Below are 27,066 nucleotides of genomic sequence, written 5' to 3'. Positions count from 1 at the left end.
ACAAACACAATGTCGAATCAACAGGGTCCATGGTCACGTGGGATGTGTGGTTAGCTACACATGTGATGGTGTCTACATCACTGTAATAAAATGCCATGACAAAATGCAACTTCAGGAGAACAGGGTTGAGTTGGCTTGTACTTCTTGATCATAGTCAGTCACCAAAGGAAGTCAGGATAGGAACTCAAGGCAGGAACCTAGAAACAGGAACTGAAGCAGAGGCCAAGGAGGAGCAGTGCTTACTGGCTTGCACACCCTAATTTCCTATATACCCCAGGGCTACCTGCCCAGGGGTGGTGCTGCTATTAGTGGACTGGACCCTCCTATATCATTAATCAAGGAAATGCCCCATAGACTTTCCTGACATAGGCCAGTCTGACAAAGGCATTCTTCTCTGTTGAGGTTAGAGAACTTCAGAAAACTCTAGCTTGTCATGTGGACAAATGAAAACCAACCGGGACAAACAGGGATTCTGGAAGGAGAGGGGAAGAAGGGGAAACATGGCAGAAAAAAAACAATACCAAAACAATTCCTAAAGCTGTTGGGTTAAAGATCCCTCCAGAGATACCAGTGCTCCAGAGCAGGCTGTGTAGAAACAGCTGCTGCAGCATGCAGTGTAGTCAAAGTGCTACAGAGAGAAACTTTGTAGCAATAGGGGTGGGCCACCACACGTGACTTGTAATGAGGGTGATGATGCTTTAAAACCCAACGCCTTAAGGCATAAGGGAGCCAGCTAAGAATGGCAGGGTGCATTTAAAATAGGAAAAGAACATTAGGAATCTGTTAACTGTTAAATGAATTAGACAAAGCGTCCATTAATCAGGAAGGTGAAATAAGTCTTTTCAGATAAGTCAATGCAGTTCGTTTCCAGAAACCTCAGTGTATGAGAGAGGAAGTGTTTCAATTCTGTAACTTTGTATGTAGGCTATGAGGGCCCAGAGAGATGCTCAGTGGTTCAGGGGGCACCTATGCTGTAGTAGTCACACACACACACACACACACACACACACACACACACACACACACATAATTTAAAATAAGATAAACCTTAAAAAGATATGTGTACATTTACATATAAAATATGCATATATTTATACATTATATGTAAGTTATGCATACATTTCTGTATAAGATATGCATACATTTTCCTTAAATTCAATTTAATTAAAAATGACTTTGGGGGCCAGGAGGAAATTAGAAGAAGGAAAGTGGGTTAGATATGATCTGAATACATTGTATCAATACATGAAATTACTCCAGAATGCATAAAAAATTAAAAGGAAACATACAAAACTGATAAAAGCACGACTGGGTTTACTATATATGTGATCTATCTATCTATCTATCTTCTATCTATCTATCTATCTATCTATCTATCTATCTATCTATCTATCTATCTATCTATCTATCTAAAATGCTTTCATGCTTATTCTCACATATGAGTAGCAAGTGAGGCCCAGAGGAGCAGGGCGGAGGGAGTCAATGGATCATTGTGCTTCTTCCATTCAGTGGAACAATATACACCAAGTGGGCTGTAGCAAGTTAAGGTCACATACCAGTGTCTCAGTCACTCACCAAATGTAATATAATAATGTTAAGATGTACGTAGCTCAAACAGAAGACAAAACGATGTAAAAGGCATGCTGAAATCTCAGTGGACTCAGAAAATGGGAGATAAAGAGAATTAGGGGAGCTGAGAACAAACGAGACACACAGTGGTAGGTGTGATGGCGCATACCTGTAATGGTGGGCTGAGGCAGGGTACTGCTTCAACTGCAGAGTTTCAAGTCAACCTGGATGACACAGAGAAACCCTCATCTTAAAAACAAACAAACATGTTAGATTTAAATTCAACTGCATCTGTGATTATATGATATGTGAGTAAATTAAACATTAAAGCAGAGACTGCCGGCTGTAGATATAGATGACCCTAAATGTTGTCTACAGAAGGCCGTTGAAATGCACAGGGGTGAGTAGGCTGTGGGTTGGTAGGGGAAGAGATTCCACACCAGACAGAATAAACAAACTGCTTTGTGAGGGTATTAATACTAGAGAGCAGACCCCAAGCCAAGAGATGCTGACAGACCTGGGGCATTGCACAAAGCAATGGACACCATAAGACCATGGTGGGTATGTGGCTAAGAACAGAAACACAACACAAATGGATAAAGAAAAGGCCAGTTAAAGGAAGACATGTCCCTGGTCGTGTCTGGAGATCTCAGCGCTCTGGCCTCAGCGAGTCATGGTACTGGTGGAAGAATGAAGCCCATGTGACAAAGGTTTGCAAACTTCAAGCCTTGCCTTGGTCTGTGATTCTATTTAATTAGAAGTCATTATCAACACAATCAAAGCAAATCCCCAAATAACTAGAAATTATATCACTGTGTTCACAATCCCAATGGGAGCTCCGGAACAGCCTCATTCTGGTGTCCGGAGCATGGGTGTGCTTAGGGTGGTAGATGGCTCAAGGGTTTATCTAGCACCCTCCCTGCAACACCTCCCCACCCCACCCAGTGTCACTTAAAGGCGCCTGAGATGCAGCAGACTGTAATAAATAAGAGAGAGTCTGTCAAGGCTCAACAAGCCAACAGGCATACTTTGCCCAGAGTGTCCCACCTTCGGATAGAAATGAGGTGGAGTCATGTCTCTCAGAGACCAGACACAGACCTCCCCAAGGTGCCTAAGTCACATACCTCTAAACATTTGCATAAATGACATTCCCCTTCTTGAAGAGGATGTTGTACATGCCATACTCTTGTTTTTTGATGAAAATTTGTCCATTCTCTTTTCTGATCATGACTTTTCTATTTTGTAAAGGATTTCGGTTTCTATTAAAATTATGCATTCATGAAGTTCTTTGCTTGCACCTCCATTGAAGACCTCCAAGGACCCACCAGAGTAGGTGGGTCAGGATGTCACCAAACCTGACCCTATCTAATGGTGCTAGACTTCCCAGAACCTTGTCTCCTGCCTTCCCTCCTTCTCTGTGCCGTTTCTGAAGGGCCTGAGTTCCCACTGTGTGCCACTCCCTGCCCTAGGCCAAAAGGGTAGCTCCCCTTCTTTATCAACAAAGAGAGGAAATGGCTCTTGGCTCTAAAATACTTTGTCTGTTTTAAATTTGTTTCCTCTCTTTTTCCTACTTGACATCACAAATGGCCTGTTTCTTCTAACTCATAATTTCATAAAACTTTCTCATTATCTCGGCGTCTTTGGGAAGCACTTTTTAAATGGGTGTGTGATGTAGCATGCAATGAACGGACCATTTTACTCAGTTCTTACAAAGGACAGGGGTTCTCGGGGATCAACCCCCATTAAAGGGGCAGAGTAGACAGACATGTCCCCCTCCCCCACAGCTTCCTGGTTCTTTTCCTCTTCTTACATGGTCTCTCATTTTCCTGCCTCTGGAAACAACCTATATTCCATTTATGGGAGAAAACGGGCTATTCATCCGAATGGTTCGCATGAGGAAGGTCGCTCATAGCTCGGGTATTTAAACACTAGGTCCCAGGTTGGTGGTGCTGTTTGAGGAGTCTGAAACCTTTGGGAGCCGCAGCCTCGCTGGAGCAAATATGTCACTAGGGGTGGGCTTTGAGAGTTTGTAGCCTCACCCACTTCTGGTTCCCTCTCTCTGCGCTGTTGTGATGTGATCTCAGCTTCTTGCTCTTGCGGCCTGTGACATTGCCTCTCCTGCCAGCCATTGTGGACACTCTGGAACCACAAGCCAAAATAAGCTGTGTTTTCCTTACGTTTCTTCTGGTCACGTGTCCAATCACAGCCACAGAGAGTGCCTTTGTGAGTCTGGTGTGCCATTGATGCCATTTCCCACCTGTCTGTCCTGAAGACGACATGATTCCGCTCCGTGTGGAGTGTCCACGTTGTCTTTAGCCAGTGCCTTGTGGATGAGCACCACGGCAGCCTTTATGACTTGTGCGGAGTACCACTGTTAAGCATCCATAAGCAGGCATCCCTGCCTGAACTGATTCTGTTTCAGGGATGTATCGGAGTAGTGTGTAGCGGGTCACGTGATAGTCCTTGCGTTACCCTCATACTGATTTCCACAGGGCCTGGATGAACACACAGAGTGTGAAGAGTCTCCATATTCAGGCAGCAGTTGTCTCTTGTCCAAGGTCACTTCCCTAGGTGCCAGTATTGCCATGTCCCCCTCTGCTGGAGAGCTTGGGTCTCCTTGCTCCTGGAAGTCTGCTGTGGAGGGCTGTGCTCTGCAGGGCGTGTGTCACTCAGATGCAGCCTAGCCACAGGGGTGAGTCTGCTTCTGGGGCCTGCCTGCCCAATGCTTGCATGCATTTCAGCTTGTCTTCTTTGGATGATGAATTATCCTGGTGGGGTGTTGTGACACCTCCACTGGCCCTTTTAGGGGACAGCTGTAAACTGACTTATCTGGGCTCAGAGAAGTTCATGCTGTTTACTAGTGAGGCTTGTTCTCACATCAGGTCAGTGGGTAAGTGCTCCACCTCCAAACTCACCAGGAAACCCTTGTCAGCCTGTAGCACCATCCATGGGCAGAGCCAGGAGCTCACGGGTTGGTTCCTTTTTCCTGTACATGCTCTGTGGGACCCACGCTGGCCTCCCTCTCACTGGATTCCCTTAGTTTTTGTGAGTGCGTGCGTGCATGTGTGACTTTGCTCGGCTCTGCTCATGGATAGTGGGTCTTTAGCCCCTGAAAAGGTATAGGTTTGGAACCCCCTGAGGTACCTGAGGAATCATGTTGTATCTCCCTGTCTCTCAGTTTTGACCCCTGTTCCTAAGCTGCCATAAAACCAGTGGCTTATGAAGAGCAGAAATGTATTTTCACAGTTCTGGTGCCCAAAAGCTCCAAATACAAGTCCTGGTAGATTCCCTGTCTGGTAAGAGGCGGCTTCCTTGCCATCAAAGCTTCTTACTGTGTCCATGTGCGGCCAAGGGCTTGGAGGGCTCACTTGAGCCCCCTGGCCCTAGCTACCTCCAGAGACCCTGTGTGACTGCTCACCCTTCAGGAGGGGACTAGACTTTGGCTCATGAATTGAGGTGGGAGCAGGGTGCGCCCATGAACAAGCCACACAGCTTCTTTCCTTTAAAAGACTTTTATGATTTATATGTCTACTTGTGTACCAGATTGTCTGTGTATACACCACATGTATGCAGGTGCCTGGAGAGGCCAGAAAGGGTGATAGGTGCCCTCCCCCGGAGCTGTCGTTTCCGGGCAGTTGTGAGCTGCCTGATGCGGGCGCTGGGAACCAAACTTGGGTCCTCTGCGAGAGCAGTGAGTGCTGGTAACCACTGAGCCATCTCTCCAGCACAGCGCAGTGGCTTCTGAGTGACAAGAAGGATGAGGCTTCTTATGGGGTCATGTTGGAGTCAGCATTGTGACCAGGAGGGAAAGGGCTTTACAGAGTGGTGGCAAGATAGACCTTGTCTGTGTGGCGGCGACTCCCCTGGCTGCTGAGGGCTGGGAGTCAGAGAGTAAATCCGTGTTTATTTGCTTATTTATTTGAAGTAAAAAGCACTGCTTTCCCATGCTTGGTCACCTGACAGCTGGCTCCCTCAGGTCTGTTTCCTCCCTTATAAAGTTCACCTGAGGCACTAAGCTGTCGTGCCTATACGTACTGATAAGAGAGATTAATATCCCTGTCATACCGTTTCATCTAGTTTGTTTCTAGATGGTTCTGACCATATCTAACTGTCTGGTTCCGCACAGAAGCCAAATGCATATGGACTTTTCAATACTGCCTCATTGAATTTAGATAAACATTAGACACTGGGTCCCTAGAGTTAACCGCACGGGTGCCACATGTGGCTGTGCGCTCTGGTCACTTTCTTCATGGCTGTGACCAAAGCCTGAGGGAGCACCTTGAGGTGGAGGGTTTGCTTCTCTCGCAGTTGTAGGGGGTCCAGTCTACGTCTGCATGCCCAGATTGAGGCAGAACATCATGCTGACATTGTGGCATCCAGGAAGCAGAGAAAAGGGGGTTCAGAGAGGACCAGAGTGAGGTATAGCCCAAGGACACGCCCCCGATGGCGAATTTCCACTCCTACCCTCCAGTACACACCTTTGACTGCCTCTCCTATGCCGTCATGTTACGAGTGCATCAAGAGATGAATCTGTCCTTCACTCCAAAGCCTCCAGAGGCAGGTGCCTCTACTGATGAGCAACTCGTCCTCACAGATGCTCCCCAGAGGCATGCTGGGATATCCACTCCCCTAGCAGCGTTCTCTTCACACGGACAGTGAAGAGAAACCAGCAGTGTTCTCTTGGGCAGAGAAGGAGGTAGGCCATTTCTGCCACCGCGCAATGTTCCTTTGGGACATTATGTTCTAGAGCTGATGACACACTTGATTTATTCTGAGCTCTGGCCCATGCCGGAAGGGAATGAGAAACCTCTTTAATGGTGGCGTGTCATAGTATCGTCTCATCAATAATGGGATGTCCTTTTGGAGCCTGATTCTGAATCTCTGGCCTGAGGTTCAGGCCGCTGTCTTTCTTAACCCTTTCCTCTGGGGCTGTGGTGCAGGTTGTGGTTAGAGATTTGGGGCTCTGAGGGGCATTGGCAGAGTTAATTAGGGCGAGTGGCTTTTCCTCACATGTTCTGCTGATGTGAGATACAAACTTGCAGACGGCTATTAGGAGCTGCACATTGCTTTGGCAGGTCACTTCCTGGCAGTCCATCTGAGATTAAACTAATTTGCTGGGCTCAGCGAACTCCCCTGCAGACAGCATTTCGCGTGCTCCACTAAAACCTGCTAACGTGTTGTATATACCTTCAAAACAGCCTTTAAATAAATGGTACCCTGTATCGGTTTATTAGGTTTAAGTGAATAAACCCAATCCCCATGGGCGTATGGTAGAAACTGAGAGTCAACAGAGCAGCCACAAGATCGGGTTAAATGACAGTGGCCACAGTTTTCTTGAGAGAGCGTTGCCAGATGGGCTCTGGCCACGGGGGGTTACTAGACCAAGAAGATAAACAAGATTAAAATGAAATTATTTCTCATTCCAAATCAGGATTTTCCGCTGTGTTTGCAGCAGGGGCTCTTGGGGGAAACTCAGCCCGAGCAGCATCGAGTGTGGCAGAGCCTGTGCGTGTGTCCAGTGATAAATCAAAGGATTTATGTCTTTAATTTCCTCTTATTGCTGATTCCTTTCCTGTCTCAAAGATAGGAATTTAAAAGTTAGGGTGTGTATCTACAGGTAGTAAAATGCCATTTGGTTCTTTCTCGAGGCTGGATGAATCCCCCGTGGAATTAAAATCACAGGAAAATCTTGTTAAAGACGCGTCAATTCATTATGCAGAGGAAATTCACGTGGCGAGGACAGGCCCGGCTGTAGTTTGCTCTGCTGTGGGAAGAGATTCCTTCCAACGTCTGTGTGCCAGGGAGGCGGGGGTGGGGGTTGATGATGTTGGGCTTGTCAGGTCACTTTTCCATCCATGGCACCTCCCTGGAATTCAGGGTCACCCCTCCACCTCCTGGTTTTTGTTGCGCGTTGAAAATGACTAACCTCCAAACCAAATGATCACCACCGGGTTATTGACATCTAACCACAGAAAGCGGGCCACCTGAGCATGCAGCCGCTGCACACACCACTGTTAATGAAATTCTGCCATAATTGCATGTGGCCCCTGGGAGAGACTAAAGACCACGGAAGCCTGGTGAGTAGGGGCTCCATCAGTGCAGTGGTGGGGAAGCTCTTGCTCCCCCTGCTGGTAAAGACTTGTCAGTGCAGTTTCTTTTAGTTGGGAGCACCTGCCCACATCTCTGTAAGTAACCGCTCATCCAGATAAACTAATTGGTTCTCCAGGGTGAACCTGTGGAAGATCACGCCTTGGTTTATTTGGGGGATCTTAGGTGGGGGTGTAGTTGTAGTTTGTGTCTCCCCCGGGGACAGATTTCAGTGACGCTACCCCCCTGTGAGTAGGGAACACATAGGCTCCTAACCAAAACCATTATGCTTTCCTACCTAGAAGCCCAGCAAAGTTTTTGGGACTTGCCTAATGTGGTTTCCATTCAGAACCTTTCTTGCAGTGGCTGGGACTGTTTCGCCCTGCCTGTCAGCAAACACTTGTTGTAGGTAAGTGTTCCTACAACACCCCTTGGTCAGAAACCTTCACTATGTGACCACTAACACGTGCAGGTTCTTGACACTGACTTTTAACCATAGCTCTAATACAAAGGCAAATTAGCTCTCCCAATAGCATTAAAGCCTTGCATTGGACTTCAGGCAGGGCTGCATCCAGGCCTGTAGTAACCGTTCCAGAACCTCTTGCCTACAGCTCATTGACTGAGTAGTTTCAGGCTTTATCCTTAAACATGCATTTCTCCAGGACTCAGAGGTCTCCAGCAGCTCCAATGAGCTCCTTCTTATTAGGGTCCTGTGGAGAGAAAGCTGCCTGCTGCCTTTTGTGGTATCTGCAGACCCAGGAGGGAGGGCTATGTGAGCATTTCTCTAGCTGGCCCTCTTTTCTTTATATTCTCGGCTCATTTCTGAAGGGTGTCGCCTTGGTGGCCTGCGGTTGTGCTCACGGGTCTGAGCGTCTTTACATCGACACAGATGCTAGTGGCGAACAGGGCTCCAGCAACCCAGCTTTTCCTGACTGTTAAGGTCAGGGTTCAAATCCTAGCTAGCCTGGTATACTATATTTATAATATAAGTATACTTATCCAATAGAGGAATAAGGATCTTGTAAGTATCTTCTTTGCGGAATACAATTATTCATACCTCCTTTCCCGTTCTTAAAAAAAAAATCATACTTAATTTTTTTAATTATGTGTGTGCACCTGAGTGCACTTGCCTGCAGAAGAGGTCCTCGGATCCCCTGGAGCTGGAGTGACAGACAGTTGCGAGTTACCTAATGAGGGTGCTAGGAACTGAACTTGGCTCCTCTGGAAGAGCAGCAGGTGGCCGTAACGCAGAGCCACGTCTCTACCTCCCTCCGGCATGATTCTTAACGGAATCGGCTGCCTTCAGTTCATAGTTTTGTGTGAGTCTGGCACAAGTTTTAACGGATGAAAGTCTTCTCACGGTGCTCTTCCACGGAGGAGAGGACCCTTGCTTTCTTCAGGTTCGTGTTTTAAAGAAGCATCTGTGAGAAAGCACATGCCTGTTGAGCCTTGTGAATTGCTCTCTGGCTTCAACTGGCACAGTTCCCGTGAGGGAACTTGGGGTCTTTTGTCCCAAGTTTTGGTTCTTTGTGAAAGAGCCTTTCTACATCTTAGCCCCTGCTTGTTCAGGGCTGTCTCTTTCTTTTTAACAGGTACTCAGTCGGGCCCAGACCACACTTCTGACCAAAGAGAGTGTGCCTTGTATTTTGAAGGCAAGGGACAGAAAGTTCAACCAAACTTCCTCTTTATCCTTTCTCCTCTGAAATGGTAATGTTAATGGGCGGGCCTTGTTAAGAAGAGGAGTAACAGGTTGACTTGAACACAGATGGGAGCCAGATGCTGAAAAGCATTCTCAATTGAGACCCTTTGTTAGCACTTGGCATGGGTTAAATTGCGTGGACCTTGCAAACTCTAGGGAGCCGAGTTAGAAAGAGGTGCTCTCTGACACTGGGGTCACACACTCAATAAAATATAGTCTACATCATGCAGAGTAACTCTGTAGCCCTTCTCTTTGGGAGAAGGTGAGTCCCTGTGTTTCCCAGTGTGGCTCCAGCCAGTCAGAGCACACTGTGAGCCTTGTGCTATGAGGGGATCAATACTCAGGAGAAACTGGGAAGATCCTTGCTCTCTAATTCCCCATCACAGAAATAAGTAGGTGACATTGACTATGTCCTTGGCACCTTGTAAGGTTGTCTTGTTGTCCAGGAAGACATTCCATCTTATCTTCCTGGGGTAGAGGAGGACCTAGGAGTTTTGGTAAAACATGGTAGAACTCAACAGTTAGAAACAAGCTGGACTAGAGTTGTTCATGTAAGATCGTCAGTTTCCGTTGAAAGGCAGCTTGGTGTCCAGGCATGATAGCAAGTTATTGAGGCCTCGGTAATCTTGGAGAAGCCTGTGGTTAGTGTCTGTGGCCTCTAGACCCTTTCTCAGGCAAAGAAATGGTGAGGAAAAACTGGACTCTGCTGCTTCATGTTGGGGGCCATTTATATCAAGCTCCCGGGAGAGACAGAATCAATTCTTTCCAAGGCTTTCTGAGTACTTTTGCTACCTGTCTTGTGGCTTCCAGAGAGTGACAGGTATGTCATTGCCTGTCCCTTTAAGGTGTCAGCAGCACTGTGCTGGGTAGCTTTGTCAGCTTGACTCAAACTAGAGTTGCCTAAGAAGAGCGAAGCTTGATTGAGGAGTTGTCCTGTGGGTATCAGCATGGGACATTTTTTTTTTTTTTGATTAGTGATTAATGGAGCAGGGCTCAGCCTCTTGTGGGTGGCATCACCCAGATAGGTGGTTCTGGGTTGTATAAAAAGGATGAACAAGTCAGGAAGCAGCATTTACTCCATGTGCTGTTTCAGTTCCTGCCTCCAGGTTCCTGTTTCTGCCCCGACTTCCCTCCATGGTGGACTGTTGGCTAGAAGTGTAACTGGAGTAAACCCTTCCATCTTCAAGTTGGTTCAGGTCATTGTTTTATCACAACAGTGAAGCAAACTAGTAAAGAACCGGAATTCATTTGGTGGAGTTGTGACCATGGAGGAGGATCGAGAGGAGGTGAGGAGGCTTGAACTCCCTTCTGCTGGGTGAGACTCCATCAGTACTTGCAGCTGAGTCCCTCTTGGATTGTTACAGTTCAGTTCTTGTTTGTGATGTGTCGCTGACTCTTTGAGAGTCTTCATTCTATATTCAGAGTGTTCTGTCTTTCCATGATCCATTCTGAGTATTGATCACTCTGTCAATGAGTTATCCCTTCAGTTTTACCTTGAAAACAGTATTTTCTCAATTTTATGTCTGTGGCTTCCACCCACCTATTGCTTTTCTCCCATATAGGTACCGCCCCAAGCACAAACAGCTGGTTTTGGGGGGTAATTTTCCACACTGCTGTTTGAGCATTTTGCAGTAGTGAAGGGCTCTGGGGATGATTGCCCCGCCTGAACCAGCCATCCGTAGACACAAACACAATGGCAGCGTGAAGATGGGCTGTCTGAGAGTTCAGAGCATAGTAATTGCAGTGTGCAATTTGCTCGCTCTCTCTCTCTCTTCACCAGTGCCTGTCTGGGGACAATCACAGGAACTTCCAGGGGCTTCTGAGGGAAAAAAAATCTCATCTCATCTTTGCGTTGGAGATGAGAACAAGAACAAGAAAATAAATGTGGGCTTTTTTTGGGGGGTTTGTGAGCTAAGTCCTGATAGTTTAACTCAGTCTTTACTGCTGAGGTCCATGGAGGACATCTTCGTGAAGGCTAAGGACTCTTCTTGGAACTGTCATGGGACTGTGGCCCATAATGACAACTGCCTCAGTTTCTCTCTGATAGGTTAAGAACAGCATGTCTGATCCACAGAGTGGTCTAGGGATATACAATTGGCTAGGAGGCAGAATCCTGTCTGGAAGCCTTGGGGGCAGAAACTATTCATGTTTGGGGGAGCTCAGACCGTACAGAAGCCCACAAGAAACCTAAAATCTGCCACACTGAGAATCCTCCCTGGCTCAAGGACAGCACCCATAGAATAGAATCCAGGATATGAGAGGGACATTTCTTGTATCTTGGCTGCCTTTTGTGACTGCGTACTCATGGACACCAGGCGTCACCAAGTGTCTGCTGCTCTGAGTAGAACACGTGTAGCTCTTGCTTTGCAGTGTCTGCTCCTTCCCTCCTCATCCAGGTTTAATGATGTCAATTTGTTCACATGTGTGTGAGGCAGCCAGCAGTCTGAATGCTCATGGCAAAATTCCTCTCCATGATAGACTGAAGCTGGATGCCTGTCTCTGGTTTCTTCCACCCCGCCTCCTGTGCACTCTGTCGTGTCTGTGTAGTCTGTCCTGGCCCTCATCACTAAACAAGGCTTCTGCTGGAGGTTGCTTCCTCTTCTGCCTTCCTGAGAGGTTCACTACCCCAGCCGCCATGGGGCCTTAGTGAGAAACAAAAGGAGTTGTCTTAGGGTTTCCATTGCTGAGAAGAGACACCACGACCAAGGCGACTCTTACAAGGGACAACATATAACTGGGGCTGGCTTACAAGGTTCAGAGGTTCAATCCATTATTGTCATGGTGGGAAGCATGGGACTGTCTAGGCAGGCCCGGAGCTGGAGGAGCTGAGAGTTCTACATATTGAACTGAAGGCAAACTGAAGACTGACTTCCAGGCAGCGAGGATGAGGGTCTCACAGTGCCAAGCCTCAGCTGCTCTTCATGACCCCTTCATGCTTTCAAATCTAGTACCATCTGGGTGATTCTTACACATTACCAAGTCCAGTGACCACCATGAGGTACAACCTTGGCCACCTCTGGAACACAGCTTCTTTGTGCTTTCAGAAAACACTTCCCAGAAGATTTCACTACACTGATCCTGGTGTCTCTTCTTAATTACAGCTAATTTCTTAGCTCCAGCTAACCAGCATCAGTTGTCCCAGTAGTCTCTTCTATTCTAGACTCTAAAGCCAGAGCCACATGGCTGATGCTGCTGAGTTCTGCTGCTTGCTGGAGCTGAAATATGGCTTCCTTAATCTATTACATTATCACTAGCTTTCTGTTTTCCAACTCCATCACCACCTAAGCTTGGCTGTCCTGAAACTTGCTCTGTAGCTTGACCTTGAATTCAGACATCTGTATGGTTCTTTCTCCTGAACGCTGTATGTGGTCCATCATGCCTGAATCTAAGCTTTGCTATACTTGGAACTTGCTCTGAACTAGGCTAGCCTTGAACTTAGAGATCTGCTTTCCTCTGTCTTCTGGGATTAAAAGAACGTACCACTCTGCCTGGGTCTATGTCTGTCATGGCCATTCTTTCTCAAGATCCAGATCAAAAACCTGTGTCTGAATTATAGATAATTCCATATTAAAAGTCCAAATGAAAACAATAACTAAGCAATAACATCTAACATAACACAACTATCCCTGTTCAAATGAAAACACAAACAATAAGCTTGGCTGGGTGGGATCTTGCCCCAAGGTCACCACTCTTTTAATCTGTTATCTCCTTGAACATAGGATTCAGCTCCATTCTATTTCTTGGTGCCCCTTTATTTTTTTGAATCATATGTTTTATTCTTTTCCTTTTGAGGCTTGCTACACTTGATCAAAATGCTCTTCTTTTTTTAAAAAAATATTATTTATTTTATATATCTGAGTACACCGTCGTTCTCTTCAGACACACCAGAAAAGGGCATCAGATCCCATTACAGATGGTTGTGAGCTACCATATGGTTGCTGGGAATTGAACTCNGGACCTCTAGAAGAGCAGTCGGTGCTCTTAACTGCTGAGCCATCTCTCCAGCACCAAATGCTCTTCATGAAAGGAAACCAGAGGACAAAGTTTATTCTGGGTTTTTCTGAGACTTCCTTTGTCAATGCAATTAATATAAATCTCTTTACCTTAGCCTCAGGCAGACTCTTCGGACCAAGCCAAAAAGTAGCAACATTCTTTACCAAAACATCATAAGAATGATCTCCAGAATTCAAATCACCCTCGGCACCCATATTGTCCATATTCCTACTAGAATGGCCCATTACCCCACTTAAAGCATTCCGTGGCTTTCCAAATCCAAAATCCACATGGGTCAAAACAAAAACATGGTTTTTGTCTTAGGGCTCCATTGCTGTGAAGAGACAACATGATCAAGACAACTCTTATAAGGGACAACATTTAATTGGGGCTGGCTTGCCATTCAGAGGTTCAGTCCATTGTCATCAAGGCAGGAACATGGCAGTGTTCAGGCAGACACAGTGCTGGAAAAGGAGCCAAGAGTTCTACATCTTGATCTGAAAGCAGACAGGAGAAGGCTGTCTTCCAGGTAGCTAAGAGGAGGGTCTCACAGCCCACCCCTACAGTGGCACAATTTTTCTAATATGGTCATACCTACTCCAAGAAGGCCACACTTCCTGATAGTGCCACTCCTTGGACCAAGCATATTCAAACCACCATAAGAGGAGAATATCCAGGTAGATGGACCCTTTCTTCTTATGCTTGGTGACTGTGTGACAGCTGGTGGTAATCTGACCCTCCTACTATTTTCCTAACCTACCCTCTTAGACAATGAACAATCTGTCTAACCTCATCATGGACCAAAGTGTAAAGTCTATGATGGGGGCAGTATATAGATTTTTAAAGTGAGTCGTTTATATCATATCATAATTCAGTTGAGCAAAGAGTTGCCAGGTTTAGAATGCTCGAATCCAGCCGAGACCTATGAGATAAATGGTTTTCATGTTATTAAGGCACATAATTAAGGGGGTGGGATGGAGCTGTTAAAAGAAGAACACGAGACAGTTGGTATACAACCCACAAACTTAATCACTCCCTGGCCCTTACAGAGACATTTTAACAGTTCTCTCTTTCAAGGGTTTTTCTATGATGATCATCTAGACATGGGGCACTGTTACCTGACATAAAACTTTACCCAGGGCTTGCTCTTACCTAGACATCTTGGGGCAAGGGCATCTGTCACTGAGATCAGCCACCAAGACCTATGTGAGCCTAGCATGGACCTTGGTCCCGAGTGGAAAGCCTGGCTTTCCTGCCATTTTCCATATGTCAGTGTGAAGCTCTCAAAGGCCAACTCCAGTTTTTCCCATGCTCCCCAGTCCTACAGGAGTGAGTGGCTCTCAATATCCCCAATAAATAATCATGTTTAAGTAGAGTACCGGTGGAACATTTTTTTCTGAAGGTCTTTAAACTGGCTATTTATTTTCTTGGAGAAATACAGCCCAAAATGTCTTGGTAATGAATTGCCGCTGTTGTTATGGGACTGGAAGATTTATGCTTCCAGGTAGACGTTAGCCAGTTAAGTAGAAGAACGTCAGCCTCGATGAGCCCGGAAGCTCTGCATGGCTGTGTCCCGTGTGTGCTCACTTAACACGTTCAGCAGTTGTGCCATCCAGGCATAACTATTCCATGAGAATATGGGGATGGCCAGAAGTCAAACCATAATAAACTTTTTGTGCTTGATATTTGTGCTTGATATTAGTGAATTATCCCGGGGCGTTTCTAGCACATATTCATTCGTGTTGCCAGTGGCCTGCTTGTCTGTGGCCCAGGGCAGAGCTAGGGAAGCTACTGAGTAGGGCACACTCTCAAGCCAAGGGCAAATCAGGCTGCAGAGTGATGGGCCACTCACCCTTCACATGCTATGGAACTTGCTGCCTCTCTATTCAGGGACACTCCTCTGTGTCCCCTTCCCTCAGTGACAGCTCTTCCCCGGGGTCCACACAGAGACCTTGTGTGACCTTGGGACTGGCATGAGCATCATGCTCTCAGCCCATGGCTCCCTCCCATCCCACATCACAGAGTTGGCTGCATCTTTGAATAATCCCTCCCTTCCCCAAAGAGAAGGCGGGTGTTCATCATCCTGGTTGGATGCTGTACTGCATACATGTGGAACCCTGAGGATGGCTGTCCGCTGATGCATTCCTCAGCAAGCAGCCTTGGAATCGCTAGCTGCATGCATGTTTTCTTCCCTTATGTGGTTCCCCAGCCCCGAGGCCCTTCCCTCTTGCTGGCTTTCTCTGAATGTCACCCTGCTGCAGAGCTAACCCTGGCATCCTGCTACCTTCCTCTCCTCCCTGATACCTTCCCAGACAGTTCTTCCTCCCTCCCTCCCTCCCTCCCTCGGTCCCCCAGTCTCAGTTCTGGAGGCTCAGGTTTTATCTCCATTGAGACGCTTTTCTTTCCTTCCACATTCTCACTCGCTCTGTCACATAACCATCTTGGATTCTACCAATAGCTGTTCAGAGCCACTGCTGGCTTCTTGAGCCAGAGTTGGGTCCAGCACAATTCACCCCTCAGAAGTTTACAGCCTTGAACTTGGGGAGGCTCTGGAGACCTGGATTGGATACCAAGAACCATGCCCTTAAGTCCTTTCTTGGAGTTTTCTAGGCTCTTCGCTAAATACACCCACATCTGCAGGCTGTAGGCAGGTTCTGGAACCTTCTAGAAGGTCCACACCTATCCAAGCATAAAAACATACAAATACACAAGAGACTCTGCTAGAGAGATTCAGGGCTCAGGGATACTTCTTAGAAAGAGCCAGGTTTGAGTGTGGCAATGCTTACTTCATTCCTCTGGTGAGTGAGCTAGTGGTCCACACTGCTGAGTCAAATCTGACAATTCCTTGGCATCCAAATGGGATGCCCCACCCTTCCCATGCAGGGGCAAGAGAAGACAACAGTCCATACTGACCTGGGGGCCTCTGAGGGCTGAAGAGCTCTATATGACTTAGAACCTGGCAGCTCTTCCCCAGGCAAGCTCTTCCCTTATTATAAAGGCATTGCCCCCACCCCCGCCTGAATGCAGTCCCACCGATAGCAGGAGCTCAGGGCCACTTAAGCTAATGTAGATGTTCCCAGCCAGAATGCCTGAAGACGGTTGGATGGACTGGAGTAGCAGCCAACAGTTAATCCAAAAATCCATCACGGGCACACACGCCCAGCTCGGATCATACCCGCTAAGCTGAGTAATGTGATTACCTAAGCGGCACCTTATTTACACTCTCTCGCAGAGCTTAGATGGCCGCCTTTCTGAAGCAGCCGTCCCAGATTTGATTTCTCAAAAATCTCCTCCGTAGCATCATGAAAGCACCCATCCAGAGGAATCCAGCAGTATGTTTTTAAATCTCCATTATCAGCTTGGAGCAGAGGATAAACAGGGATCAGTTAAAACATAGCCATCATTTATACATACATACATACATACATACACACACACACATATCCACACATACACACACACACACATCCTACATACTGAGTACCTAATAATAGCCATCTTTGGTGGTGTTTCCTGGCACCCTGAAGGTGTTGGCACCACAGCTTTCATTACCCAGATGAGGAAGCTGAGCATGGACTGGTAAAGTCACACTGAGGAAACAGAAATGGCAGAAGCTGCCACTTTAAAAAAAAAACAAAAAATAAAAACAAAAAAACAAAAAAACCTGCCAGTGGTACTTATGTATTTTAAGTTTCTGACTGGGAAGCCGAACCGTTGATTTCAGCCCCAAGCTGGGCTAAGAACTGAGCTTTGTAGTTAAAAAAAAAAAAGTGTGTGTGTGTGTGGGGGGGGAGAATGGCCTTTGGATGCTTTGCTGGGCAATGGGAAAATAAGCTGTGTATTGCTGCCAAATAATTCCAGCAGGCATCCCTGACAAGGTGCTGCTGGTTCTGGTGTGTCCTGCTGCTAACGTGGATGAGGTTCCAGGCCCCCAGTGCCTTATTAGATAGATCCCATGACCAGGGTTTGTTGCTGATCTGTCACCGTGCCACAAGTAAATATACGACTGCTGCTGTAAGCCTTGAGCCTTTTCTCCCTCGTGGCTTTGGAAGGGGTCACAGGATGTGTGCTGGGGGAAGAGCTGAGGGTCGGCCCTGATGTTTTTCATATCTTCCATTTTTTAATAAGGAAACAGAAATGCCCGGATAAAAAGATTAGGTGAATGGATGGAACATTCTGCCACCCGAGAAGCAAGTGCACAGGGATGGCCAGCAGTGCCCTGGGTTGTCTTTGGATGTCTCTGGCTTTGTCTCTGGCCTGGTCCAGGGGCCTCCTTATTCTTGCTTCCAAGGCCTGGGTACGTGTGTGTATGCGTGCGTGCGTGAGTGTGTATGTGTTTGTCACAGATTCAGGCAGTAGTGTACAGGGGTCTTGGATGCAGCCTTGAGTGAAGTGTGGATTTGGGCAGAAATCGCTTCACTTTCCTGAGTCTGGAGGTTCTCTTGAGTGTCATCTGAGGAATCCGCTGCTTCTCTTCTGCTTATTCCGAAGGCTTTAAATTAATTAAATGAGCAGATAACATCCACGTTCATTCTGTAAAAATTTAAGAATGATCTTCAAGAGCAGGAACAGGAAAGGGGCTCAGTTCTCCCAAGCACTCAGAACCACTGTCGTCCTTCTGTGTTTTCTCCGGGCATCTGGAATACTTCTTTTCTTCTCACCATGGCCTGTGGACACACCTATCTCCAGGATGCTTGAGAGCCTAGAACACGTGACTGGGAACTTGATGAGCAGGACTAGCAGTGGTCCATAGGCTCTGGCATGAGCTTGCAGAGCCATGTGGTCTTGGTCCCCAGCTGACTAGAGGCCCTGGCTGCCTTGGTCTTTAGCATCTGGAGGGCACCGAGTACTGTGAGGGTGTGTTTAAGGAGGAGGTGACAAAGTCAGTCATGGCTACATCCTTGACTCTTGCTCTCTGCTTTCTCCCTCCATTTCCTCCTTGCCAGAGAGGGTAACGTGCTGAACGATTTGCTCATGAGAATTTGTTGGTTCAGGAGTTTATGTCTTCGTGATTCAGGCCATCATGTAGACAATCCAGCTGTGTTGTTTCTTTAAGGCTCATGAGTTATTTAATAAGAAAGGGACTTGAAGGGTCTCAGATATAATTACTATTTGTGTTCATGTGAGCACCTTAAACTATGAATGCAAAAGTGGAGATCCAGGCAACAGCAGTGTATTGCTCTGGCCCAACTGAAACCCTTCTGCTACGATCCAGCCCCTGGCAGTCTGTGAAAAGCAATGCTACGAACCTATTTACACTGAACTTTTAGGTGTATTTGGTTTTTTTTATTTGACATATTTAGACTCTGAGACAACAGACTTGGACGGTCAGGTTTTGAATAATAAATAAAAAGTGCATAAAATGATTCCGTGGCTTTTCCTGGCTGATGCCCCTCCACAAGAGATCCATATCCTTACTGGGGTGCTAATACGTGCATAAATGACCCCACTTGACAATTTTAACCTGGGGGGGGACTTTGAATGCAAAAGATGGAGGCCTCAGAACTCAGGCTGTAACCTTTCCTTAGCCCAGTCCTCTTCACACACAGTGGTATCTTCCAAAGTCTGAGGACAGACAGGAGGGCATTAACTCTTGTGCTTGTTTGGGGCTTGGAAGTGGTACCTTCAGGGTCTTGGTTTCCACAGCATGGTAATAATGTGGGCACTCACTCTTGGGGAGCTGCCCTTTGGAGGGAAAGATGCTTCACTGTTTAATGAATGGAGGTGCAGCTGGCTGGCTCTAATCATATTTCATAATGACTCACACATGTTCTTAACAGGTGGCATGGGGACTCTCGCTGTCAGACCAGAAAGGTTGGAGTCTGGGCTTGCTTTCACCCCAGGGTGACAGGGATGGGTCCGTGTACCATATAGGCACTGAGTCTGTGCTCTACCTTGAATCAGAAGCAGCTGGTGGTAGTGTTCACCTTGCGTTATTGTTCTTCACCAGTAGCTACAGAGCTTTCTGGTTCTTGGACAGGAACGGGCTGCAGGTGCATGGGACACTGAACAGAACTAGCCAGAACCTTCTGCTGTGATTGTCTCCAGGATCTGGAGTCACTGGCTTTTTTTCTGATTCTCCAGAACTGAGAGCATCCACAGCTAAGACTGTGAACATGAACTTGGACTGGCTCCATACTCTGTGTCAGCCACATCTCTCCCTATATACTCTGCATCTGGAATCCCCCTTGACCTTCAAGCTTCAGCTGGTTATCTTCCTCATTATAAACTTCCTGCTTCCCTGGTGTTGGGGGGAGAGAGGGGGGGGAGAGGGGAGAGGGAAGAGGGAGAATAATAGGTAGCCCCCTCCCCTTAGTTCCTTATCTGTTTTTCTTTAATGTCTACATTTATCAGGTAATCTATTCTTACATTTCTAGTTCTCTCTCCTCTTGATGCACCACAGGCTTCATAAAGCTATAGATTAGCTATTCTTCACCTCGGTTTTCTGGCCCAAAGTCAGGGCAGACATATAGCATGATCATCATGCATTTAGGATGAATTTTCCACTGGTCCCTGGGCTCTCATTGGGCTCTCTAGACTTCACAGCACACAGAGAGCTGGGCACAGTTAGAGGATGGCAGCAGCATGGGCTACTCCCCTGGGGGCTCCTCAGTGTCTCAGTTCAATCCAGCACGGCCAGCCATAACAATCCAGCTGAGGGAAGTAGGATTGATGGACTGGGCTGGTGTGTGGATACTGGAGCCCCACTCCTGCTGGGAAAATCACGCACATTGTTTCTTTGCTGTGGTAACAGTTCTCTTCCGGCTCTCTGGGCTCTACTTCCATTTTCTGTAGGGGGTCAGATAAGAACACTCTCAGCTGTGGAGTCAGGGCATGGGGCCCTTGAGTCCTGTCTATCAGCTTGTTTTTCTCTGGAAGTTCTGGGCATGTAGGGCTGTGCTGCATACCTGTGACCTTGCACTGGACTTTTTGGTGACAGGTTTCTGAGATCCAGGCTTCACTGGTGGCTGTGTGAATTCTGTCAGTAATAGTTAATCAGCCTCAGTGGGCTCTCCCTGTCATGTGGCAAGCCCTGCATCATGGAAACTTGTTGGTAGTTGCAGAGGTCAAGTTTGGCTCAGGAATGTGAGGCCATTTTTGGCAGGCTTGTTTCCTCTGGCCACCCCCGATGGAGATAGTGTCACTGCAGATATTACAGTTTCACAGGAGAACTCACAAATCCTGGCTTTGGAACAGCTTGGAATGGACAAAAGGTCTTGATGGATCTATAGGGCTTTGTTGACTCGGATAAGTCAGTGCTCCAGAGATGACGCCTCAGGACACAGTGTCACTGGCAGAGTGGCTATAGGGAGGAAGACAGCTTAGGGACACAGTGAAGTCTTTACTGCTACCACTCTTAGCCTGTCTATGGAAGCGGCAGGGCCAACCGAGGCTGGAGGCAGCGGTAACGGAATAAGTTGTGAGCAGGTGGACCGTTCAGGGAATCTGTGGCTGTAGGTTTCCTGTCTTGTGCCAGAGTGTCACAGCTCTTGGTCAGCATTTTGATGTTTGTGCTGCATGCACCGTTTTGAGTGGGGCTTTTGTGGAGGCTGATGGCAGGCAGGTGCCAGTAGCAGCACAGGGCTCACAGGTGCAGGACATTTCCATGTTCTTTAGCCTTGCTGACTCCTGGAGCCCCTCTTCTTGGTCCTGGAGGCCATCCTTATGCCCAGGGAGGCTAAGCTTGGGTAGGTGTGGTTTATGAATCAGCAGCTTGTTGTCTCCCTTCCCAGGGCCAGATTAACTGGTTGTGTTGTTTTCTAGGCTCTAGAAGGCCCAGTGAGGCTTCGATTTCTGTTTTCCTGCTTCGCTGGGTGGGAAGCCTCTGGTTTGTGTGCTTGTCTCCCATCCATTCCTGTCTTCACAGAGCAAGAGCAGGCACACCCATGCCCCTCTCAAGTGTCTCCAGTGTTCACAGTCCTTCCTTTTTTTTTTTAATTAGATATTTTCTTTATTTACATTTCAAAGGCTATCCCAAAAGTTCCCTATACCCTACCCCCGCCCTTGCTCCCTTATCCACCCACTCCCACTTCTTGGCCCTGGCATTCCCCTGTACTGGGGCATATAAAGTTTGCAAGACCAAGGGGTCTCTCTTCCCAATGATGGCCGATTAGGTCATCTTCTGCTACATATGCAGCTAGAGACACTAGCTCTAGGGGTACTAGTTAGTTCATATTATTGTTCCACCTACAGGGTTGAATCCCCCTTCAGCTCCTTGGGTATTTTCTCTAGCTCCTCCATTGGGGACCCTAGTTCCATCCAATAGCTGACTGTGAGCATCCACTTCTGTGTTTGCCAGGCACTGGCATACCCTCACAAGAGGCTGCTATATCAGGGTCCCTTCAGCAAAATCTTTCTGGCGTGTGCAATAGTGTCTGGGTTTGGTGGCTGATGATGGGATGGATCCCCGGGTGGGGTAGTCTCTAGAAAGTCCATACTTTCATCTTACCTCCAAACTTTGTCTCTGTAACACTTTCATGGGTATTTTGTTCCCTGTTCTAGGGAGGAATGAGTTCACAGTCCTTCCTAACCCTCCCCTTACATGACGCCACTGAAGGAGGCTGTGTTGTGGCAAGAACATGATCTTTAAGTCAAGTGAACACTGAGTTCAAATCATATCTCTCCTCCTCACTAGCTATGTGACCTAGATAGTGATACCCTCCCTTGGCTGCAGTGTCTTCACTGCATAGGGCTGTTTACTGTCCCTATCTCATTTCGTTATTATAAGGGGTCAAATGAGCATCTGACCAGGTCTGCGCTGTGACCACTCAAACATGGTAGCTGTCTTAGTCAGGGTTTTACTGCTGTGAGCAGATACCATGACCAAGGTAAGTCTTATAAGGACAACATTTAATTGGATCTGGTTTACAGGTTCAGAGGTTCAGTCCATTATCATCAAGGCAGGAGCATGGCAGCATCCAGGCAGGCATGGTGCAGGAGGAGCTGAGAGTTCTACATCTTCATCTGAAGTCTGCTAGGAGAAGACTGGCTTCCAGGAAGCTAGGATGAGCGTCTTTAGGCCCACACCCACAGTGAAACACTTACTCCAACAGGGCCACACCTCCTAATAGTGCCACTCCCTGGGCCGAGCATATACAAACCATCACAGTGGCTATCGCTAGCATCATCACTATCACTGTTAGTCTCAGATTTAAATTTTCACTTAAATTTTTTGATGTACACTTCATCACTTCATTTTGGTCCAAGTCTTGACTCTTACAGCACTTATTAGACTTATTAGATTAAAACAGCCGTGACCAAAACAATGCAAAGAAGAAAGGAGTTATTTATTTTGGCTTATGGTTCCAGAAGTAGAGACTCCCATCATGATAGGGAGCAGGAGGGTGGATGATAGCATTTCATCCATATACAAGGAGAGATAATGGAGATGAGATGAGAGTAGAGATGAGGGTAGGTAGATAGATGATAGATAAATAATAAATGAATAATAAATGATAGGTGGTAGATAGGTAGATTTTATATATATATATATATATATATATATATATATATATATATATATATATAATAGAGAGAGAGATGATAGAGATAAATGATAGATAGGCAGATAATAGGTAGATGATAGATAAATGGTAGATAGATGATATATAGAGAGAGACAGATGAGAGATGATAGACAGATGATAGAGATAGATGATAAATGGATAAATAGATGATGAATGGTAGATGTAGATAGATGATAGATAATAGATAGATATAGTAAGATATAGAGGATAGATATAGGAAGATAGGCACATTGCAGAAAGATACTATATAGATACAGCTAGACAGATGCTAGATAATAGACAGATAATAGAGAGACAGATGATAGATATATCATAGATAATAGGTAGATGATAGGTAATAGATATAGAAAGATACATAGATGATAAAAATAGAGATATGATATAATATATAAAGATAGATCTACATAGTGCACAGATAATAGAAAAATAAATGATAGATATAGACAGATGATAGATAAGACAAATGATAGATGGATGATAGAAAAATGATAGATGATAGACAGATGATAGATAGACAGATGAAACAGGAGGCAAGAAGTGGGGCCCAGCTATAAACCCTTAAAGCTCCCCCAACCCCTGCTGCCCCAGTGACATACTTCTTCCTGCAAGGTTGTGCTTCCTAAAGGGTCTGCACTCTTCTCAGATGACACTGCCAAGTAAAGACCAAGTGTTCAAACATAGGAAGGACATACCTCATTTACATGTACCAGATTTCAGCATACCACAGGTTACAAAGTCTGTTTGATCCTGCGATGATTTGGGGGTACTAGCTGTGAGGTAAGGATGCTACTCAAGGCACTCCAGTTTGCACACCTTGACCCATCCCTCCAAGTTCTCTCTGTGTCATCACTCTCAGGAAGTGGCTCTGGTGATGTGGAGAGTGGACGCGGAAGAGGGAACTATGCAAGAAAGTAAGGAGAACTTGGTTGTGAGTGCTGAACAAAGGAGGTGAAACCAGAGAATATTTTCCTCTCAGTATTTGGGATTTAACTCATGGGCTCATGCATGATGAGCAAACACTCTACCGCGGAACACCCTCAGCTGCAGCCTGGGTTCTTGCCTGAGGAAATGAGTGGTCAGAGGTTCTGTATACTCAGCTGAGAGAACCTCAGGGGCCCTGCTGAGGGTGGGAGGCCCTAGAAGCTGGAGCAGAGGGCCTCTAGTGTTCTGTTTATAGTGGGTCTGATTGTCCTTTGGTCACCCGCTACTCTCAGTGAGTGTATGGTTTATTTTCTTTATCCCATAGAGGATTAAAAATGAGAATCCCCCAGGTGCCCTTTAAACATCCCATGTTTGATATCATCAAGATGGGCGCCCTACTCCAGGCCGCCCTTCTCAGCCTCTCCAGGGGAGGTTCGGAACCAGTGCTTAGAGAGTCCTGGGGCTCACCCAGTTCTTAGTGAAGTGCAGAGTTTCTCGTGAAACTAATGTAACCCAGAGAGGACTAGCGGGGAGGAGGAATGATGGGATGGCTTCTAGCTAGTTCCCTTTTCTTTGTATCTTTTTTTAAAATTACTTTTATTTCATACGTGTGAACATTAGCATGCATGAATGTGTGTGCATTGTGGACATGTACACTAGCAGAGGCCAGAAGAATGCACTAGATTCTCCTGGAACTGGGGTGACAGACTATGAACTGTTATGTAGGAGCTGGGAACTGAACCTGGATCCTCTGCAAAACAGCTGGTGCTCCTAAGTGCCAAGCCATCTCTGAAGTGCGTGGTATCTTGTTCTTAAATGGAAGCCTGATTGTCAGAGTGTGTGGGGGGCACTATAAGAAAGATGGTGGGACTAATTCATTTGTCATGTGAGCTCTCTGGAGAAGGCAGTTGGGTGTGCCAGCAGCATGGACACTTTCAGGGACCCTCGATCTGTTTTCTTTATGCAAACCACTGGCTACTTAGAAATCTTGCCCATTAAAGCTCAGTCTCTTTGTTAGGATCCAGGTACTCACAGTTGAAACTTTGTTTCCATTAGATCCAAGGACTTACTTACCTTAGCGTTTACCTACTTTAAAGCAGAGAGCAGTCCAGTGTCATAGTATCGTCTCCTTCTGCAAGACAGGCTCTCATCTCTAGATGAGGGTCACTGAACCTTAGAGTGGAGTGTGCAGTCTTTAGAAGCAAACATCCAACTCAAGTATCCAAGTCACGCCGAATTATTTTCTTCATGCCAATGACTGCTTGAAGATATTTCATAATTATTTTCTGTTACAATTGGTCTCCCTTCACTCGTGTCACATTGGTAAAACTCAGACGTACAGAAATCACATCATAGAAATTTGAATCATACCATTTCCACCGAGCCTATTGATCACCTCTGTTCTCCCGGAGCATCCCGCTGGCATAGAGCTCTAGAAGTGGGTTGAGAGTGTGTGTCTGTCACTTGTTAGTTCTGGATGTCAGCCATGTCAGGGATTGGATTGTTGTAAGGCTCTAAGAACTTCCTGTGAGGTAGGTACCAGTGGTCTTGTTTTATGTCTCAGGAAACGGACTCAGAGAAGCCTAGTGTGTTAAGCAAGGCTATTCAACTGTTAAGTGCTGGGGCAGGAATTCAAACCCATGCCTGTTTGAAGCCTGCCCCCACTCCTGCTGTCTTCTGGCCCATGGTACTGATTTTATCTTCTCTGTGGATATTGACAAGACTGCCTTTGGTTAGCTCAGACAACCTGGCAGCTTTGCTAATGAGGACAAGGGTTTGGGCGGTTTGGGTCTTGGTTTGATCTACGTGTGTACGAAGAATCCTTTCAGCTTAGCTGTTATCAGAAGAATCCAAGAACAGATGTAGAACCCAGTTTGGGGAAGGAAGTACAGGCTCCCCTTTTCTATTGAGACGCACAACCTTACTGCCTGGATGTCTTAACAGAGTTCACTGCGGCAGAGACAACTCTTAATTGTCAGGACAGCAGGATGGCAGGGTGGGGTTGGGGAGGAAGACCAACCCTGTTCATCTAGCATATTCTCAAGACCATAGATCCATGACTGCTCTATGTTTGAGGTTCCACTCCCCCCCCCTCCCAGCTTTTCTGGTGCTTCAGGGAAAATAATGCTTTTGCAGGAATACAGAAGGTCTATTAGTCGTGGTCTTTGATGTTGTCTTGGGACTTTTATTGATCGGGCTGATGTTGAGGGCAATGAGTCATTTGACATTTCCGCATATGGGAATAGTGTTTGAATGCCTGGGCTTCATCAGAGTTTTGCCAGCTTCCCTGAAGCATGCACAGGTAATGAGACACCCTTCCTCCCCAAGTCACGACCCTCTTACCTAAGTCCCTTCCCATGGGCTCTCTGGGTGACAGACCTTAGCAAAGGAATGACGGTAGGTGGCTTAAAGTAACTGGCTATGACCTTTATAATGTTTCAAAATTCTGATGCATTTATAAAGAATGTATATTCCTTCTTGTTGTTGATATGTTTCTTTTATTTTTTTCCCATTTATTATGCTTTCGTACTCAGGAAGTTGAGGTAGGTTTTGCCTTTTCAAACATATGTAGACATAGTATCAATCAAAATAGTTGCCAGATAAAATGTAAATTGTATCTCAGATCTTTAATCTCCATGGTAAATATTTGCTTTAAATTCAGCCAACCAGGAATATACACGTTTGTTTCTCATGGGTATATGTGAGGGATGTAATTTATCAAATGTATATAAGCAGCCCGTTGACTGCCTTATCTCTTCTCATTAGTTACTCTACAAGTACAATTGCCGGTTATTATCTGTATTTTACTGGTGTGTTATTTATTGAAAGAGCTGAGAAACCCACATTGTTATTTTCTATATCATTCTGTCTAAAGCCTGCAGGACTTTACACCAAATGTCAGACCAATTTATCAAAGAATAGCTCTATTCAGGGTGAAAACGATTTAGAGCGTGTGTACAAACATCCCCCCACCTGTGCTTTCACACACCAGCAATCATTATGGGAATTTCTCAGGGGCTGGATCAGCTCTCTTGTATTTGAAACAATTCAGCAAGAATTTATCATGGGCTGTTGAGTGATATACCTCAGGGAATATGCAGGTAAGACTGTCCCTGTTCAGAAGTCACCTGAGCTCAGGTGGGGGTGGGGATGTGTGTGCGTGTGTGTGTGGGGGGGTGGGATCATACATACACCTTGAAATGCATTACAGCACACAGCTCCCGTCCCTCATCAACCAAAGTCCCAGTGAACAATGTCTAAGATGGTCCCA

General features: G+C 46.3%; 1 protein-coding gene across 4 annotated transcripts in view; it reads left to right on the top strand.

The window, feature by feature from the left end:
- Spock1 (SPARC (osteonectin), cwcv and kazal like domains proteoglycan 1) overlaps window positions 1–27,066 on the top strand; it is a 480,563-nt gene that overhangs the window by 175,868 nt on the left and 277,629 nt on the right. For 2 of the 4 annotated variants that reach the window (XM_021215442.1, XM_021215439.1), the window contains exon 3: window positions 26,330–26,338. The exons of the other annotated variants lie outside the window; for them this stretch is intronic. In XM_021215442.1, coding sequence (XP_021071101.1) covers window positions 26,330–26,338 — 9 coding nt within the window. The remainder of the gene's footprint in view (window positions 1–26,329; window positions 26,339–27,066) is intronic. 4 annotated transcript variants of the gene reach the window in all.

Source organism: Mus pahari, chromosome 16 (assembly GCF_900095145.1).
Source record: "Mus pahari chromosome 16, PAHARI_EIJ_v1.1, whole genome shotgun sequence".
NCBI classification, from domain to species: domain Eukaryota; kingdom Metazoa; phylum Chordata; class Mammalia; order Rodentia; family Muridae; genus Mus; species Mus pahari.
Note: the sequence above shows the minus strand (reverse complement) of the source record. Positions and strands in the feature narration are given on the sequence as shown.